This window comes from Pieris rapae, chromosome 7, assembly GCF_905147795.1.
Source record: "Pieris rapae chromosome 7, ilPieRapa1.1, whole genome shotgun sequence".
NCBI lineage: Eukaryota > Metazoa > Arthropoda > Insecta > Lepidoptera > Pieridae > Pieris > Pieris rapae.
The window spans coordinates 5,331,239-5,352,146 of NC_059515.1; the positions used below are offsets into that span (position 1 = coordinate 5,331,239).

At 30.5% G+C, this 20,908-nt stretch overlaps 2 protein-coding genes across 3 annotated transcripts; both read left to right on the forward strand.

Moving 5' to 3' along the window:
• Positions 1-152: 152 nt before the first annotated feature.
• On the forward strand, positions 153-8,844 carry LOC110995123. Of its 2 annotated transcripts, XM_022262133.2 has the most exons (12): positions 153-443; positions 516-565; positions 1,494-1,652; positions 1,998-2,117; positions 2,378-2,515; positions 2,775-2,971; positions 3,859-4,061; positions 4,887-5,109; positions 5,419-5,568; positions 5,874-5,954; positions 6,958-7,081; positions 7,236-8,844. In XM_022262133.2, exons 1-12 carry the CDS (start codon positions 393-395, stop codon positions 7,402-7,404), a joined length of 1,665 nt encoding a protein of 554 aa, XP_022117825.2. In that variant the 5' UTR covers positions 153-392; the 3' UTR covers positions 7,405-8,844. The 2 variants fall into 2 exon arrangements, with proteins under 2 accessions (XP_022117825.2, XP_045484847.1); XM_045628891.1 differs by having other exon boundaries at positions 153-565.
• Positions 8,845-10,262: 1,418 nt separating this feature from the next.
• Positions 10,263-19,339, forward strand: LOC110995085 (calcium-independent phospholipase A2-gamma). The gene is made up of 10 exons (XM_022262072.2): positions 10,263-10,839; positions 10,965-11,260; positions 13,752-13,889; positions 14,606-14,698; positions 14,814-15,012; positions 15,993-16,079; positions 16,410-16,528; positions 16,764-16,958; positions 17,191-17,422; positions 17,967-19,339. Exons 1-10 carry the CDS (start codon positions 10,719-10,721, stop codon positions 18,230-18,232), a joined length of 1,746 nt encoding a protein of 581 aa, XP_022117764.2. The 5' UTR covers positions 10,263-10,718; the 3' UTR covers positions 18,233-19,339.
• The last annotated feature ends 1,569 nt before the right edge of the window (positions 19,340-20,908 follow it).

A 20,908-nucleotide genomic window follows, 5' to 3' on the forward strand; every position in this document is an offset into this window, starting at 1 on the left:
AAACTAGATTAAAGTTTAAATGAAGTTCTTGATTAGTTTAGAGCCTAATTACGCGAAAAAATACCGAGAATTATATTTCATTGTATTTATTTGAAACCTATATATAAACTGTTTCATGACAGTGACAACTGACAACTTATTCTTTTATTATCAATGAAACCGATTATTTTTTCAGAAATGCGATCTGGAAAAATTTAAAGCACAATCTCATTAAACTTACTGATATTAATAAATAGTTGTATAAATTTAATTGTTTAAGTAACATTTTCATGTAATTTAAAAATTTACATCGCAGTGAATTAATTACCTTACATTTACATTATAATATAGTATTTCTTAAGTGTGGTGAAAAACGTAAAGTAAAAAGTTATGTTATTTAATTAATAAACTACATGAGAATAATTTGTTTCTTGTCGCCTAATATTCCTAACAGTATTTTAAGTGTAAGTTAAAACCCTGACGAAATACGTTAAATATAAAACTCAGTCTTGATTGAGATTCATTGTTGCTTTTAGATAAATAAATCCAAAATGGATATTCTTCGTCAATTTCAAAGTATACCGTGGTAAGTTCATTTGTTTTTAAAAATACCTGTATGATTTCATGCCTACTAAGTAAATAAAATTTGTGTTTTATAGATAAAGATGAGGCTTTAGGGAGCTATTTACTACCATGCACGATAACTGTGCAGTTGGCTAGTTTGTCAATAAAACAGTTGTTTTGTTGTAAAACAGTATACAAAATTAATTTTAAAAATTAAACAAACATTCTGACGAAGCTTTGTTAGAAGTTTTAGCTCATACATTAATTTAGTATAACACAGCAGATAGCTTACATGAAAAATGGAATGAAGGGTTTAGAAATATTTTATTATCTAAAGCTTAATACATCTATCATTATGCAACAAATTACAAAGGGACACACAGCCAATTTCTTGATATAGCTTTTCCATTGCAAATCTAGTTAATTAGATTTAGATTTGTATAGGATTTCTAATAATGAAGCCATATCAATACTGTAAACATTTGTAACTGTTGCCTGATTTGATTATTGTTATAATTACAGAGTTCTTCTTCTTCAAAAAAAGTTCTTAAAAAGATCAACCTCACCTTGTTCAGATAATTTCACATTGAGTATTATATGTTCTTAATTGAAATTTATTAACAAAACAATAAAATCCTTGTATTAAAGTATGGAAAGAAAGACATTTTTACATATTAAGTTACACACTAGTATGACACTCTAGCCATTAAGCAAGATTTCATTTCTTTTTTCCTAATATTCTAGTATGAATATATTTTAATGCTTATAAGGGTTTATCTATATATAAATAATATATATAGATAAACCCAATAACCCAAAATAAATATTTGAAAAATAAACATTATGCTAGTGTCTGATTAATCTTATAGTCTATTTTGTCATATTATGATAAGTTTATTTTTATATTGGAATTGACTAGAATTCTGACCTTTCATTCTAATTTATTTAAGGTGCAAACCAGACTGGTGCTATCCAAGTATGGGTAAAGAGATGAATGATTTACTTAAACAGTGCATTGATTTGCCACCAATAAAAGTAAATGATGATGTTGATCAAATAATACAGAAAAGCCAGGCATTTCCTATACCATTTCCCGTAAATAAGATCAGGTAAGTTAGAAAATACATTTTCTCATAGAAAAGTTGAATGGATCTAATTATAAACTACTCTTAATTAAAATAATTATAATCAATTACCTTTAATTATGAATCTATTATTAAAATATCTGTTATTAACATTTGTCCCAAAAGTAAAACATAGATTGAGATGTCTCTACCCCTAAACTTATAGCTATTAACTTAGAACTACTTTAAAGCAGTATTTATATTAGGGTATAAAGTCGAAACTTTTGAGAATTTTGATTTTATATTTAATTTGTAAATTAAAATCTGATTGAAACTTTTCATGGGACTATGTGTGGTAATTTATACCTCTTAAACATATTTTTTTTTCAGATTAGAACCATTGAGGGAGAGAAAACCAATAGAGAGATTAAAAAGAAACATTGTGTCAACATATCCAATAATTCATGAACGAGTTCTATTATTGATTACTCATTTTCTTATCTATAAGAGGTACCATATAGCACATTAGTTATATCATACCATTCCACTTGTCATATAAATATTGATGAAATACATATAAAATCATTAAAATACTATAAAAAAGTACTTAATACTTAATCATTGATTTTTTAGACTTTATTATAGATAGCAAATATAATTTATGCTTCTCAATGCATTTATGGTCAAATGGGTTCTGAATTAAGATTTTTTTTATTTCCAAATACTAGTAATTATAAAATAATAATAAAGGTGAGTAATTAATTTTTCAGAGAATTTGGATCTTCAATTGAAAAAACATTATATTGTAATATGACAGTGCCTGAGTTTATTGATAGACTGTTGAAGAAGCGCGCCGTTACATTTATGACTAAAAAGGACACTTATAAACTGTTGACAGGAGAGACTGGGTAAGATTGCTAATATTGTGATAGTGGTCAGACTGCTTCCACATTAAATTGTTTGCTCGTAAAACTAGATTTAAGTTTGCTTGTCATTCTACGATATAGGCTTAAGATTCAGAGTACAATGCTCTGTGTTATGTTTGAAAAACATGCCATAATTCTCGCCATCACCTACTTTTAAATCTAATATTTAAGTTCAAGTTCAACTCCTTTCACAGCTAAAAGAAATTATTTTTTTGTACTTATTGTTAATAAATTATTACAGAAATGGAGGTTGGGAACAAGTAGGTACTCTGCAGCAAAAGCCACCGCTTGAGTTAGAAAACTGTTTGAGTTACGATGAGATTAAAATAAGCGCAATGGTCTATGTGAGTGGATACACTGAGTGTATTAATGATGGGAATCGGTACAATCAGGCAATTATTAATGAGAAAAATGTGGAAGAGGACGCTATAATTATTGGTAAGTTTAAGCTTACACTGTATGAGAATACTGAACAACTAAAGGAAAACATTGAAGATTTGCTTGATATGAGCATGTCACAAGTCGAATATTCCACATGTTAGTACATCGAGCCGAGCAGATACGAGCTCTTCTTGTCGCCACTTTAAGAATTTTGAATAAATATATAGCTGCCTACGGTTATGCAAACTATTATAATTCTTATTTGCTTTAATAAATTTTTCATATTTAGTATGGTTACTGATGAATTATCAGTATTAATTTTTGTTTTTGAAAATGTTGCCAACATAACTCTTTTCGATTATATTTGGCGTAATTTGGTTTAGTATATATGCTTATCAATTACCCGCAGTAAACGGAAGGCCAGTATCACTAACAGATAAGAATACACATCACAGCCGGGACATATACAAAACTAGCAGCGTTTTGTATTTTAAACAATGTCATGGATGTGTTTCAGACACACACAGGACACTTACCTACGTACCTTTGTACAAATATAAATTTTCTTACCATACAACATTCTTATAAATATATGGATTAGATATATGTAAGTTTATATGTTACATAATAGAATTTAATTGACTTAAAATTCCGATGCGTATAAACTCAAACTCAAAATAACTTTATTCATATAGGTAACTACGTACAGTTATGAACCATAACAGAAAAGATGTCAAATCTATTACTAGTTAACCTTTACTACCAGGCGGCAAGTCGAGGGCGTACAAAGAGAACTGGCAGAAAACTCTTCACCACTTTTTTTGTGAAAGTTACTAGTAATTAAAAAATAATTGCTTCATATAAAAGCCTTAAAGTAACGGGACATCAAACAACGCTATGTGTAATGAAACGTTTTTAATTAATTACCTTATCATAAATAACAGGTCTCATAGGCCCTCGATTCGATCGACCAGAAAGAATGGAGTACGAAGATATATTAATAACTGAACAACAGAATACATCTGAAAATGGATATGGTGAAGAGGTCACACCGACGACTTGTCTCAACGTACTTAAAACAACATATGTGAAGAACAACCAGTCGGCTAAACATATGTGGAGGCAGATTTGGTCGGAGTTTTATCAGGTATCAGAAAATTTTATTAAACATTAGCAGACTCGGCCAAGCGTTGCTGTGGCTAAGGTTTTTGTTATATTTTTATACTATTCAAAGGAAACGGTAGGAGAACTTATGTGAAAGGTAGATAGCTTATTTGAAACGTTGGTACTTTTAACACAACGCCATCTTTTGGAGTTGTGTCAAATTATAAACAAATAATTTACAAAAAATAAAATTGCGACTATAATAATTGAAGATCTAAGCTTTCCTATCTCTTAAGTTGCACCAGACTGCTCACGGTGTGCCAATTTAATTTAAAATCAGTTAAGTAGTTTAGGAGTCCATCGCGGACAAACATCGTGACAGGAGTGTAGTTAATGTCATTATAATCTTAAACTTTTACAATAATGATTCCGTTTAAATACGAATCACATTCTTGAGAAGTTTGCAATGTTTTAATAATACAGTGCTAATTAAGATAACCTGAGTATGATAAATTGATAAATTCACCTTCGGGTTTTAAGTCGGTAAAAACAAATTGCAACATTTAAACTAAGTACTTATCTTAATCACAGTTTGTCAAACGAGAGATTTGGTTTTTACGAAAACCGTTTTTTTTAAATATGTGTAACAGATGGCCGAAGATGAAGAAGTAACTGATGTATCCGGCGCCCATAGACACTCACTTTCCCAGAGGGCTCGCGGCTGCGTTGCCGGTTTTTTTTAGAATTGGTACGCTCGTTTCTTGAAGAACCTTAAGTCTTATTGGTTTGATAACTTCCACATAGTGGAGGTTTGGCAAAAATCTAATTTTACTCAAATTATATTCAGTTAATACAAATTTTATTTCAGGTTCACAGCTACACACACCAGGAGCTGACCTCATACGTTAATATAACAGACAAACCCGAAGACAAAAAGTATCTTGAACGATATGTTAAGACATCTCGGGGTATTTTTGACAATGAGGTATACTACAAGCGGGTCAGTGTGTTAGCCGAGACCTCCTTGTATGAAGCCGAATGGAGAGGTCGAGAAGCGGATCGTATGGCGTTTTTAAATGTTATTGGATGCGGTAAGTTCATTTCAACATATTGTCGTACATATATTGATATACGATAGTCATATTTCGCAATAAGTCTCGTTTTTGAATCTCACCCCACCTACTACTAACAATCATAGTGCACCTATCATGTGGTCATAGGATTTTGATGAAAGTATCTTGTATCTTGAATCGCTATTAACAACTATGATTATCCATTTTTTTTATATAATATAATATGTACAATTTTGTAAATATTTAGAGTGTTATAGATGTAACTTGCTAGTGCCATTATATCTATAACAGTCTATTATCGATTTACTCGATTTCATATACTTTTAGGTCTAGGCGTTTGGAAGATGAGTCCGCACCAGAATGACGTTTATATTTTGACATTTTTGGAGCGAATACGTGCTTTTTTGAAGAAGGATTTACTGAATCACGTCTCAGATGTTAATTTTTCATATATTAAACCTAGTAAGCCGATATTAGGTAAGGTCAATAAAAATAAAATTTCTTTGATAGGTATAAGAATTTTCCCTTTTAAATTTTTTGTTTCATATTAAGTAATTTTTTTTTATAACAATTATCATTAGTTTTTGAAATATTTAGTTTGATTTTTGCCACTATTACCGATGACCATTTAAAATGAATATTTATTTTTCTACTAATCCCAAAAGACATAAAAACCCACTAAATCTCTTCTAATGAAGAGATTTAGTGGGTTTTTTTGTCTCCCAGCATGCCTAATATTGTCAATTTATTGCATTAAAATACAATCAATATTATATTTTTAGATCTATTCAGTAACAAATCGTCCCCGGGCGACTCACCAACAGAGAAACGGATATTCTTTGAATGCAAGCGGCATCCAAGTGGTAAGTTAAGAAAAATTACATAACTTTACTAATAAATAGCAGAACCTTAATATTGTTTCTACATAACTTTTTTTTTTAATATGTAGTTTTGCTTTTTTTACTTAGATGTATTTACACAAAAGTAACTCGTGTATCAGTCTTCGACTTTATGTATACTCCCAAAACGTATAGAAACTCAAATATTATTTCGTAATATAGTTTAAAATGGATTTTAATAAGCTATGATTATTCATTTTCATTTAGCAAATAAAAAAATTAACTTATCTTTTAACGATGAAGGGCGTTGAATTGTATTTAGTAAGCAGATTACTACAATTATTTATCCCCCCTACCTTTTGTGAGCAAAAGTTAGTTTTAATATAATTTTTTTATTGATTTACAAGTACCAGATATTATTCTTGAAATAAGAAAATAGGCTTAGGTCAAATAAAGATTACTTATAATTAATTTAATAAATAAAGAATATTAACAATCGATGGGTTAACACGGAATTGGCGTATCAAAAGAGTGATGGAGACTTCGCCAGTTCTTCTCCACCCTTGATTTGAAGAACTGGCATTAAAATTACATTTAGATACATTCATCTTGTTACTGACGTTCATTAAAGTACATAAACCTACATAAAGAAATTTATTACTATTTTTGTATTGAAACTTATTTAGAATCATTGTGCTTACAAACCGGATGCAACGGAAAAATCAAGTAAATGCTTATACACTGTATAGTGCTTTCTATCTCATTTTCTCCCACATTAAATCTTATGAATTTATGTTTACTGTCGCTTTTTCATTTCATCGAATTTCAAACATTAATTATTTTAGTTTTTAGCATATTAAAGAGTGATATTAAAATATTTTTAAGAAATCCTACATTTAGATAGTGAAAAAAGTCTAATTTACATAAAATTAATTATAAAATTTCGTTTTTGAAGGTTTCACTTCTAGCTCGTGTGAATTACACACATGATTTTATTACTACTCTGAATAAAAATTTTTTTTTGCAGGTGGCATAAATGTGCAATTGGAAAAGCGCGAGCCATCCGCCAAGTTGATAGGCGAACACGAGGGAAAACTGCTAGTTATGACTTACCCTTGGGATGGGAATGCCCATCCGGGGAACGAATTCTGGTAAGCAATTAATACATTTAATAGCCATATTAAACGCAAATGTCTGACAAAACTAGCTGAAGATATACATAATAGAATTTTGTATGGAGCAAATATTATCTTAAGACGTGACTGTAATGTGTTGTTTATGTGTTTATATTTTTTTTATATACAGGTTAGGCAGCTTGCAAGGGTCAGGCGACCCTGCTGCAGCGTGCTCGACCCAAATAGCAGAATTACACAACGCTCACATAAATCCCGCGGTGTCAGGCCTTAATACACGTGTAGTTGGCAGGCATGGCTTAAAAACCTTATCAGAATATTGTGCAGACTTAACTACTTAGAAAGATAGCAAAAAATAGCAGTGATTTAGTTAAAATCACATATTGTCGTTTGAGCAGTTTTAACACAGTTTAAGTTTTAACAGTTTCAAAGGTATCTCACTGAGAAGCATGAAATATTTGCGAATTAACGAATGTTAAGTAGTAAAGTAATTGTTATATCTTTTCGTTAAAATTATTGTATCGTCTATCATTATTTACATTTAATGATGTAATGAAGTTAAGAATAGATATGCTGCATTTTTTTTTTGGTTGCTCGTTGAATATGTCTAATTTTGGACATAGAAAATTTATTTACATTGTCATTCTTCTCTTTGGTTGTATCAGGATGTAGAATAAAAAATTAAGAAGTTTTGACAGCGGAATGTAATGGAATGTAACGGTGAGCTATTATCTGTTTATGGTCTATGAATTATCAAAGACAATCTTTTCTATGATTTCCTGTTTATTCATTGTGTTATTAATATGAATACTATAAGATAATTTGCATATTAATTACAAAATAAGCCTAAATTGCCTATCACTTGTAGTGATTATTCGCACTAAAGCAAGCGCACATTGTATCAATTGACGAAAGACTGATTAATGTATGAACGTGGCTTAGGTATGTAATGGGAAATATAAATTTATTTATCATATTTTAGGCGGATATGAAATTTAGGAGCAAGCAAAATTCATAGACAATTTTTATTACAGCCAGTTAAATTCTACAAAACTTTGTATTGATATCAGCATACTTAAGGAATATGAATGAGTTAATGTTAATGAGTCTAAAAACTCTTTGTTATTTATTATTGTCTTAGAATGAAATTCACCTATACCACAAGTAACATAATACTCATTTAACAATAAACAATGTGCCAATGTGATTTTTCTAATAAATAAAATGTAATAAGTTTTTATATGCAATCTGTATCTTGTCTACGTATATTTAGTTCCCCATATTACACGATAGAAATATAGTTTTATCTTATAAATAGTTGTTGTTATTTTGTAGAAAATGAAATAGGTTTTTAATATGTAGTTTGTACCTATTTATTATACTAAACAATGTGTTCGGTACTAAAGAATTAATTCGCGATATTATTGATATCCCTGAACTTGCTTAATTTAATTCGCTATGTAGAGAACCGTGCATAATATACCTAATAGAACTAGTGGATTAAGTCTGGACATTAAAAATTAATTAAACAAATCGATACCTTTGAATGATTTCGATTCTGTTATCGCCGAAACTGGTGGAACTTTCGGAATACAAAGATATACTTTTTGCTTGTTAATAATACTTTTTTGTAACTCGTTAGTACCGATTAGTAGTAGTAGCTACTTTATAACAACAAATAGACCTTGATAGTCTTGTAAACGGCCTATCTGATATTCTGTACAATAAACGGTGTTATAACATGTTAAGTTTAAGTAAATATATGCTGCTGTTTTATAATACACAATGGTTTTCATTTATACACCTTTGCGTCACAGTGTGGATAGGTCAAACAGCACGATTTTTAAGTTAATATTGAAATGACCACTAAAAATATCTAATAAATCTAATAACAAGTGAACGCCATAATATATTTTTGTGTTGGAAATTCGGAATAGGAACAATAAGGGATTGAAATAAAATTAGGAGACTTCAGGATTCATAGAAACCAGATTGAATAACTGAATTTTGCCTTAGGAGTTAAAGGAAGTTACTACTTATTAAGTAGTAGATAGCTACTAAAAATTATTTCATAAAATGCGTCGTAGTTAAAATTTGTCCTTGATATTTGCAATTTACCTTGACTGCTTTATCAAGCTGATTTCGCTACGTATGTGTTAAATTGATAATGCTTCATTATACTAGTTGCCCTTGTTTCGCATCCATAGGTACCTAAATAAAAAGTAATTGTATTAATAAAAAGAAAATATCGCTGCGAAGTTTCATGTTTACATATTATATACTAATAAAAACGGAACCTACTACAAACATTAAATTAAGCACATTTACTAAAATATGATGAATATTTATTTAATTACAAAAATACCACATACATAATTAGTAATAAAAAGATATACATATCAGATGGACAAGTCTAGTAATTCAGTTTACAATACGAGTAATAAATTATAAACGCCTCTAAGCTAAAATATAAGAATTTCTACATGCATCTGTTAGATAATAATTTAATAGTACATAATAACATTACACATGACTAGGCTCTGCACATAAACATTAATTATAGCGGACAAATGAATCATTTATTTATCGTTATTATTCACCTTTAATACGATTTTAGTTTAAATAATTAAAGTGCGGCGTATCAAATATAATCTTATTATAATAATAATTTTCATTCTCTCAAAACGTAGCACAAAATGTATTTACGCGTTGTGTTTGTGTTAGATAAAATTCTAAAAATACACATTGTGTCTCGTACCTAAATAAGAAATACTTATTAGTTACTGTGGTCTGCATTTAAAGAAAGTTATTCTTACTAGTAATATTATATTAGAAATCCTGAATTACCTTTATAAAAATAATTATCACATTTGTACTAAATATATTATCAGCAATTAACTTATAATAAATATTTTATAGGTAATAGTGACATGCTTGTTATTAGCAATTCAAATAAAATTAAATCGTAATATCTAGATTTGCCAAGTCGTAGTCGTTATTTGTGTTTGTGTACTAACTAGACATGATATTTTGGAATACAAGCGAGAAAATCATACGATGCTTGTTTGTTGTTTATATTGCTATCGCGACGTTTTCATTGAGCCAAATCAGAGGTGTGGCTTTCTGGCGTGTTACGAATTATTCTGCGCTGTATTTCTAATCGCGCAAACATGTTTTTGTTATTATTCTATAAAACCCGCGATAATTTATGCGCCGCCTCAGTAGAAAACCAGTTCTTGAATGATAAACATTGTAAAAAGTTACTCCAACTGTATTCTAAAAATTTTAAATCTAGTTTTTTTAATCTTATTTGTATCTCGTTGACCGTAATAAGAAACCGGAAGTGAAATTTTTCAGTGTTTGTTTTGATGCGCTACTATTGGCAGCACTGATCGCGCGATTTTACGTCAACGGGTAGTTGTTCTGTCATCGATCTAATAATATTGGCAGTTTTAATTTATTTGCCAAGGTTTTACGTAAACACTAGTGTATAATAACTTTATTTAGAAGTGAATGTTCAGTGTTAACTTATGGTGTGAGAACTTAAAAAAAATTACGCGTACGTGACTTGTACAGTATAAAAAATCTTTGTTATAGTCGGCAATACGATTGTTACTTAAAAATTATTAATTAAGTCTCACAAAGTTTTTCAATCATGTCGTCGTTAGGGGGCCAGTGGCGAGCCATAAGACACTATCTATCAATAGCAAACTTGAATTCCGAAGTAGAAAAATTAGTCCAAAGAATAAAGCCTGCTACACCAGAACAATGGGAAAGTAAGTGTTTATACATAGGGTTTCTGCTAATACACAATTAAATTTGTAATATTAAAATAATTATAGACATTTGCTATTTTTTATACTTAACCTAAGATTCAGCCTTATATGAAAACCCCTTACAGATCTTATTAAAAAGTTTGAAAATGGTGTCACTCAACGTTTGTCCCAAGTTGAAGCTAAAGCAAAGGAAACAAAGTTTATAAAGCATACTGTTAAAGCAACATCTATAGAAGAAAGTAAAATTGAAACTAAGGAAAAATCAGAGAATCTTGAAGATAAAGAAGCTCTTACAGTAGGTTCCGAAGCTAAGGAAATAACTTTTGAAGGAATATGGGAAGGGATAAAATTAAAAAAGGATTTGCAACTAGGAAAAATGTCTGAGCCGAGTTGGAAATCAAACAAACCAATTGTAACAAAGGTAGGTTTATATATATCTTTTAACTTTATATTTATTTTTTAACACTTTAATAACTACTTAAATAAGAGTTTGGAAGAAAAGTAAAGTGCGTTTATTGAAAAATAGACATCTCAGTATTAACTTTCATGAAGTTTAGTAGGTTTTCAATGACTGAATACTGAGTTATTGCTAAAGAATAGAATTACATATTTACTTAATATACAAATTTAATATTCATTGAAAACCGTGGCTAGCTGGCCATGGTTTTCAATGAATAAGAAAGGCCCTGCAAATCATTATGTAATGGTTAGTTTTATCTTTGAATAAGAATAAATTGACTAATAATGACTTTTGTGGTAATTTAAGATCTATCTTCCTTATAATAAAAATACGGAAATTGAAATTTGCAATTTAATAAACTCTTCCAAGACCTTGTTGAAGACAAGACTACCAAAGTTCTGCATAACCTTAGTTGGAGATATAATATAGATCATAAAAGATTTGTAAATTTTCTAACAGCAATACTAGCTTTCAAAGTTTTCAAACTTACATGAAGTTGTTGAACAACTACTTCAATTGAACCGTTGTGAATCAGATTTTATTGGTACAAAAGCTACTTAACAAATTTTCAATGAAATTGCATTCATCCTGCTTATTGTATTAAAAAAAACATTAAATGCTATAAGTATATATCACATTTTTTCCATCTTAAATATTTGTGCTACATTTGAAAACCTTATCAAGTATTATGATAGATTATATATAAATAATGCCAGTAAAGCTGATAATGAAGAACATGTTATTAAAGTGATATATCATGTTCTTATTACATACTGTTGGCTAGTTTTTAATTTAAATATTTTATTTGGTATTGTACGTATTATAATATTTAAATGCTTACTAAGTAATATATTATTTGATAAACTAATCTAAAGTAGAACTTTGATTTCTGACCATTTCCATATTTCATTTCTTATTTGGTGATAAAAACACGTTTTTGCGGTCTGTGTGTAGGAAAGAAACAACTTTTTAAGTTTTTTGTCAAGTAGTATTAAGATGGCTTTATAACTTTTATCAAGCTGACATAATTCATTCATTCAATACATTATTAGTATTTAAATATTGATAATGCATTAATGTCACATTTATATGTAAAAACAGTGATATCGCATGATATGCTTTGTTTGTATTATATGAAAGACATGATAGCTGAGTATATAAATAACTATGAACTCATCTCTCAACTTGCCAATATATAATACCGCTTACCAGCGACTTTTGTCCCATAGAAATCGGTATTTCTCAATAAAATAAAAAAAAAGATTTAGTTTTTAAAATTAACATCTCGCAAAGTTTAGTCTGTCATATTGAGACCTATGGTCTATTCTAGATCGACATCACTAACACTGCTGAGCTTTCCCGGCTTTGCGTGGACCGCCGTGACCCTTAAATCTTGAAAAATTATTTGCATAAACCTTCCTGATGAATTTTAGATACTGATGAAAACCGAAATAAATAGTAGATATTTATCCCAAACAGACGGAGCGGAAAACTTATTGTCTATGGATTGCTCTTATCCAACTTATTGGATATGCTGTCGTTGACTCCTATGTAAGCATTATTAAGCTCTACATAATTTGTGCGTATTCTCCGACTGCAAATCCTACTACCACGGAAAAATATTCGATTAGGGTTGATACTATATAATAGTATCAACCCTAATCGAATATTTTTCTGGTTAAATCTTTATGTAATAATCGAGAAATTAATATTATATGTATTTGTGTATAGGTAGGTATTATCAAATAAAAAACAACTCGACGTCATTGCATTCCTAATAAATCCTTGAAAGTTCTTGGATATACAATTTCCTTAGAATTCTCATTTTCGCGTATTCGTTTTGTATTACAGTATTCGTACAGATTACCGAAATTTCAGTACTGTGCTGCTAAAAATATTTGCAAAATTTTTACAGCGCAGAAACTAGGCGCCTTCATTCCTGGCTCTAGGCTTAAGTAATTCTGATTTTAGATGAGTATTGAACAACCTACTAACCTATTTAGCTCCGTTTAGATTGTATAAATAACAGTGCTAGTAAAGATGTCGACCTTGAGGTGTTTTTAAGCTAGGACTGTTAGTTACGTGCATAAATAAACACTACGCGTATACTTTAATGCGAACTCAGTTCGCAAATTTTTAAAATCATCGGAGCGCATTACGTGACCAATTTTTTTTCCTAAATTGTATAAATAAATATAATCAATAATAAAACATATCCATTTTATGCATAGCATGTATGTTACTTATAAATAAATTTATGAGTATAATATTATTGAAAAGAGCTCCTTTTAAAATAAACGTTTTTCCTTTTTGGTAAATAGAAACGTAGAGTTTAAGGCTAAAACAATTTTTATGAACTCGTCCTTTTAACTGGACCCCTATAGGCTAATTTTAAAATAATTTATAAGTATAGTATTAATTAATAATAATAATTTCATTTAATTTTTTTCAGACATCAATCCACTCGCGAACAGCGTACGTAATATCCGCCTTAGTGACAGCGGAAACGTCAGAATGCCTTCTTAAACGGACTGAACATTTTATCGAGCATTTGCAACAATACCCTGAAGCTAGGGATTACGCTATAAAGGTAGAATAGTAATATTATATGTAGTATTTTATTTAAAAAAAACGAGTGTCGCTACAACCTGCTAGGTCTGGGATTTAGAATTCTGGATCTATTTCGTGATCATGTGTTTTTCTAATAGGCACGCAGGCGGGTGTGTTAGGGAGCATTCAAGTATTACGTAACGCAATTAAGGGGGGAGGGGGGTCTTGTAAAACTTTACGGTGCATTACAAGATATAAGTATACGGGATTAAAACGACGCTTTACGTAACATTTTTTTTTATTTTTGATAAGTTAGAGTCTTTTTTTTAATTATATGGAATACAGAGTGAATACCTGAGAGCGGCACAAACTTATTCCGTCAACACGCCTTCGTCAACCATAAACACATAATTTTTACCCCACTTCAAAACTCTGAATGACATAATATATGTATACATACGAACGTATCCTTGGTGAAGCAATATATCTTATTGAACTACTGGCACAAACCCCCTTTTTTCAATAATTTAAAATATTTTTCCAACCTCTTCAAATCACCATACATTTTGTAGGTAGCTGATAAATATAGCGTGCATTGGTTTAATTGTAATAAGCAGCTAATATATTACTATTTTTTCGTTAATCTGCACAAAAACATAAAATATGCATCAAGTTTTTATATGTGGCATATTGTCTATAGCTTATATTTAATTCATACCATTGTTGTGACTAAGTTATAAAAATTTTGGTTTCAAGGAGGGAGCAGTGAGGGCATTATTAAGAGTACAACACAAGCTTAAGTCTAGTGATGCGTCCTTTGGTGATGACGTCAAAGGAATTGTTAATGAGGTTAGTTTTTTATTATAATTTAAAAACTTTTACAGTTGTATATTTTTTAATGGGTACAAATAAAAATTAAAAGTCATAATACAAACTCAGTTTTATAAATGAATTTAATTTTCAGGCGTTAGCACTGATGGGCTACACTGGTCCGACTAAGAGTCGTGGTCCCAATGTATTGTCAATAGATGGCGGTGGTATTCGAGGGATTATCGCAATTGAGATATTGCGGCATCTAGAAATATTGACTGGGAAAAAAGTGCACGAACTATTTGACTATATTGTGGGAGTTAGCACCGGCGCTATCATAGCCGCAGTTATAGGTACGTATTCAATATAATTGTCATAAATAGACGTTCAATAAAAATATTAAACAGGTACATAAGTCTGAGGTCCGGACCTAAAAAGTTTTAGCTCCAATTTACTTATGAAATAACAGAATATGTAAAATGGTTGTGGCATTTAATACAGATATTCTTTCCTATACTCCTATTTATTTTACTTAATGATTTGGTTTGTAACAGAAATATTTACTAACCAAGTCACATTTACGTTTGGTCCCAATAAAAGTCATTCTCTGGAATTAGAACTTAAAAAGTTAGTTAACCATAGGTGGCTATATTTAAATATTAATATTGTTATTTAATTTAATAATTGCAAATTATTTATCTAGTGCAGTAAAATGCTAATTGTTATATACAAAAACATGATCATGAACAGGTTCAAAAATCTGAGGCCAAGACCTAAGGAGGTTGTAGCGCCACTGATTTATTTTTTATTTATCTATTTTGTATTGCACCTGTAGACTTCGTGTATTTGATAAAAATCAATGAGAGTTTACCCTTGATTATGGTTTATTAAATAATTAAGACAATATAATCGGTTGTAAATCAATCATTTGAAAACCATAGTGGTTTGTACTAATGTAACAATAGTCGCAACAAATGCGTATCAAAATAATTCTTCATCTTTTTTTTATGTTCTTATTGAAAATAATATGTATTTTTTCAATATTAAAATAATATGTATATTGCTAAATTGAAATTTAAATGCAATAGAAATATTCATTTAAATAAAATACATTTTTGTAATGACATATAAAGTTCTTTAAACTACGAACATTAGTTCTACTATTAAGTATCACTATGTTAAATTATCACTATTCCTATGTGCGCTATTAGAAAGGTAATCATCGTGAAGAAACTTGGCATTTCTCAAAGCCAATTTATGTCCTGTCTTAGAATAACCTACTTGTAAGAATAAAAATCACGGAAGGATTCTTAATCAAATAAATTTGTTACAGCAAGTGGAGCAGGCACCTTAGAGACTGCCAACCAAATGTACGTTACTCTGTCTAAACAAATGTTTGGAAACACATCACTCATTGGCGGTAAGACATATTTTTATTAATTATGATTCATTGAATACTTCATTTAAACATTATATATTTAACTAATTGTATATCAATTCCAATAAGTTTAAATCAAGCATATTTATGGTATATACTACACATTCAAATATTATTTAATATTATTTTTTTACTGTCAAGAAAGTCTTAACTTAATGATTGATTTGACTCGTTAGTCTTTGTGTTACGAATTTCTCTTTTTCTTTGAATTAAACTTTTAAGATGAGTGATATTCGAAAAAAAAATAATAGTAAATAACTGTTTTTTTAAGTTTAACGAATGTATGAATCATTTTCAACGTATAATTATTAGGTACGTCAAGATTAGTATGGACCCACTCGTACTATGACACAGAGGCGTGGGAGAAAATGCTTCAGGATAATTTGAAGGGCATCACTCTTACTCAATGCAACCGTTACAATATGCCTAAAGTGAGTTAATATTTGCTAAACTTTTTTCACACCTTATTTATACGCCATTGAAAACCAGTATAAACTGGTTATCCATCCTTTTTTAATAACAATTAAATTATGATTGTATTTCACTATGAGTTTATTTAATTTCTCTAACGACAGTTCCATATAAAAATAACCATATTTGTATGTTACCGTCATAAACAAATTTCGATTTAATAGTAAAGTCTAATAAAAGCAAAATCTCTCGTAGATGTCAGTGGTATCGTGCGTAGTGAACTCCGGTTCCCGTCTCGCCCCGTTCCTATTCCGTACGTACGAGTGCGGGTTCCGCGTACGATCCGTATTCCCTGGAACGAGTCGGGCTCAACTCTGGCAGGCTGTGAGAGCATCTGCCGCCGCACCCACTTATTTCACTGAATTCAACTTAGATGGATTATTGCATCAGGTAATCCTTAATAATACATTTGAATAATTAGCTTACCCATTATTGAAAAATGTCTAATGGATTTAAGTATCTCTCTAGTTTGACTTCTGTATGTCAAAATTAAACGTTTTTAATCTTCAGTTCGTAACTCAATTGGTCAAAATTTTCATACACATATTCTTATGTGTATGAAAACGTTTTAGCTGTTTTTTAAATCAAATTATAAAAAAATAACTGATATAATCGCTCACAGGATGGAGGTATCATGGTGAACAATCCAACAGCAGTGGGCCTACATGAAGCTAAACTGTTGTTCGGTGCAAATGCCATGAAAAATGGTACAGTAATATCCGTGGGGACAGGTCAGGCGTTAAACAAACATTTGGATTATCAACTCCTTAGTAAGGGCTTAGCGAAGGACACGTCTGGAACAAGTTGGAAGAATAAATTTAACAAAATTCTTGACTCGGCGACGGATACTGAAGGTAGACGCAAAATTCTTATGCATTAAACTAAATTTAATAATAATGCCTCTTCATAGGCTGCGGTAGTTGTGTTTATAGCCCACCAGTAGGCTCGATTGTAATAAAGTACTTCGCCAGTGTGGTGTAGATAGAGAAGGCACGAAGGAGATTGATCGGGGAAAAAATTTAATTATGTATCTAAAAAAAATAGTTTAAGACAGCACAGACAACACAATTATAATTAATAACATGATTAAATACTACTTCCTATTTATGAATAATTTATATGTATATATATTACACTTTTATTTTATTACTTGCTATATATTTTCACGTTAATATGCATTAAATATATGTTATACTTTTTAAATTTCCATTGAATTCTGAAGTAGGTTGACGGCGAGTGATAATTACACAATTCCAATAAGTCAATTTTTTCCCTTTTTCGGTGAAGAACTTTTCTAGTAGCAAACCTTACAGCATAAACTTTCCACATTTAAAGGCACGTTATTTATAATTCACATCTTAATAATTTTTTGACTTCCATGAATTAATTCCTTCGCAGGCGTACATCTAGCCCTTAACGATCTCCTTCCACCGGGTTCTTACTACCGTTTCAACCCACCGCTTCACGAGGAATGCGCGATGGACGAAATCAACCCGGAAAAATTGAAAAACATGATAACAGATACGAACGCATACATTCGCAGGAACCAGCACAAATTCGAACAAGCCGCCGAAATGTTGATGAGGAAACGTACTGTTGTACAAAGGGTATTCGATTTTGTTGAGCATAGAGCTCAGTTGATGGGCATCATTCCCGCGAATTGACTGACAATTGACAGGCTTCCTGTCAATCAGTTTGTTGAAGCCGACGATGATTTAGCGAAGACGAAGGAAAAATAATCGGAAGTTGCTTACGAATTTCGGAAAAAAAACTAAAGTGTACCTGGAGAAGGTCTATGTGTAATTCATTTGATTATTTGAATTGAATTTAAATTATATATACGTTGTAATTTTGTGAGTTTAAACTGGTTATTTTTTTCAAATGATGTTGTTGGAGTCGGCTTCTTGTTTTGGAATACTAGATTTTTCTAGAACATTCCATTTTTATTATTGCTTATTATCTCAGTTTGAGAGCTTATATGGGTTTCTATACTTATAGAAGCTACGCCATATAGGCTTTTATACTGTTAAGCTTTTGTTAATAATTCCTATATTTGTTGCATTGTTAATATAAAACGGCTTCTAGTAATCATGTAGAGAATCAATTGTGATATTATAATTAATTGTTTTAATAAGTGTTGCTAGAGAAGATAATGATTAATTTACTTTCTAGTACAACATTCGCCTATTCTGTATGTATATTTTATTCTCAAAAAAGTGTTAAATACATTTTTTAATACGGACGAAAAATATACCATTCAATCTAGCAACAGAGACAAAATTCGAATATAAAATCTTAAAGATTTCATTAATTAATAATTACATCGTTATTTAGATTATTGTGACGTTTAATGACGTTTTAATATCCACTATTATGTGATTCTTAAACATAATCCAACATGCAGGGCAAAGAACTAAGTTCTAAGAGTAAGATTCAGAGTCAAAATATAGCGGGGAGTATGACTCCCGTTTGTTAAAATCCAATACATTTTCCTGTACTGGAGACAGACTTGGCGATATGTTTTGTACTGAATCTGTGGGTCGACAGATCTCACCCATTGTTATCACGTTTTTTATTTAAGCAGAGTTTGAATATTCACTCGCTAATTGGCTTCTTTTGGGTGTCTGCCGTGGATTGTGGATAACGTTCGCTTAAAAAATAAGCCTAGCTTATATTCTATTAGTTATTAAAAAGAATTTATTTTTAGCGTTTAAGTAGTTGTAGATAATATTCTAGTCATTTGTAATTTCATGAATAAAATTTACATTCGAGCATTTGTTTTATTAAAATTCACTCACTCCACCCAAAATGCGTCTTGGTTTTCGAAACGAAACTTAGCGAACTACTCGTTTCCCGTATAACAAATTATAATACGTTTTTGATGTATTTTAAAATTATACATTCTTTATTCAATAACAAGTTACATTGTTTTAGTAGATATTGTAGTCACTGAACTATGTCTAGGGAGACCTGACCTATGTATTAGATAGCTATCTAAATTATACATGTACATTTATATTTGCCTACTACACAATTTGAAGGCTAGTGCCGAATTTTCAATCTCTGATTTATATAGTGCTTATGCATAATACTGAATTGATCACATTGTGATAAATATATGATACAATTGAGAACTAATGCTAATTAGTGACTATGTCGAAATCCTAATAAACCTATAGTATTCAATAAATACTTCGAATTATAGATCATAAAACTTTTCATAATAATTGAACTCAACACCTGTAGGTAGTGAGCATTTTTTTAAATTATTCATTATTTACACTTTTAAACAATATTATCTGATATAGCAGGCGTTGAAACCATTCTTACTTGGACCGCCGCGCCTCCCGACCACCGATGGGCCACAAATCAGTCTGGCTTCAAGTATTGGTAGATATTCTGTAGCATTTTTTCAAATATGTTTGATATTTATGAATAGTGTCCGGAAGAGGTTATGACTTTATCACTATTCGGTGCCACTCACACGCCGTCGATTTCGTATCTATAAATGCAGATTTTCAACCCCAATACCAAGCGTTAATTGCGGTCATAAATACTCCATTGGTGCATAGCCGTAGTGATGTGGATATGTAATGTTTGTATTTCAAGGATTATGTGAAACTAGTAGTTTATTACCAGATCTATATAAATATTTTATACACTGAGGGACTCATAAACTGCATCAAAGTAAAACACGACTTTGAAATAAATTTTCACCAACCATCCTGAAGTTTGATGCAGCAAGAGACGGTCAGTATATAATTTCTTTTCGATATAGGTATTTTCTTCTTCGCTAGCTTCATTTTAGCTCGGCAGTGGTAGAATATTCTAGAACCGTGTTGTTCAATGTTTTATGACATAATGCGGCACCTCGGCCACTTTCACTTGTAAGAGCATGATTCACTTCTATGTCCAAGCGGATCGTTAGAAATATTTTCATTTTGTTCCTGTAATATTATAACTCGAACAAAATAGAAATATTATATTAATTACAAATAACAGTAATAGTAATTGATTCCAAGCGGCAATGAGCGTTTTTGTATGCGTTAATAAAAACACAAATCGTATTTGGTTCCAATGCATATATTTATCTACTTATTAGATTTCTAATAACCTATTTCTTATCATTTTTTATGGCTCATAGTGGCAGCAGCAAATTATATTATGAATGTAGAATTAATTGTAAGTATTCTATCTAAACATAGCAAACATATTTTTATATTAATTAGTATATTCTACTCGTTCAGTCCAGCATAAATACGCTCCTATTCCCCGTTTGCTGCGAGAGGCAGCTTGGTAGACTCTTCGCCGGAGAGCGACCTATTCGTAAAGCGTATGGG

Bases quoted from the DNA above. Each gene is read 5' to 3' on its own strand.
- LOC110995085 (XM_022262072.2), top strand. From the start codon at position 10,719: ATGTCGTCGTTAGGGGGCCAGTGGCGAGCCATAAGACACTATCTATCA. The intron at 14,699-14,813 runs GTTAGTTTTTTA...TTTAATTTTCAG, and splicing joins TCAAAGGAATTGTTAATGAG to GCGTTAGCACTGATGGGCTA. The intron at 16,080-16,409 runs GTAAGACATATT...TATAATTATTAG, and splicing joins AAACACATCACTCATTGGCG to GTACGTCAAGATTAGTATGG.
- LOC110995123 (XM_022262133.2), top strand. From the start codon at position 393: ATGAGAATAATTTGTTTCTTGTCGCCTAATATTCCTAACAGTATTTTA. The intron at 2,516-2,774 runs GTAAGATTGCTA...AAATTATTACAG, and splicing joins CTGTTGACAGGAGAGACTGG to AAATGGAGGTTGGGAACAAG. The intron at 5,569-5,873 runs GTAAGGTCAATA...TTATATTTTTAG, and splicing joins ACCTAGTAAGCCGATATTAG to ATCTATTCAGTAACAAATCG.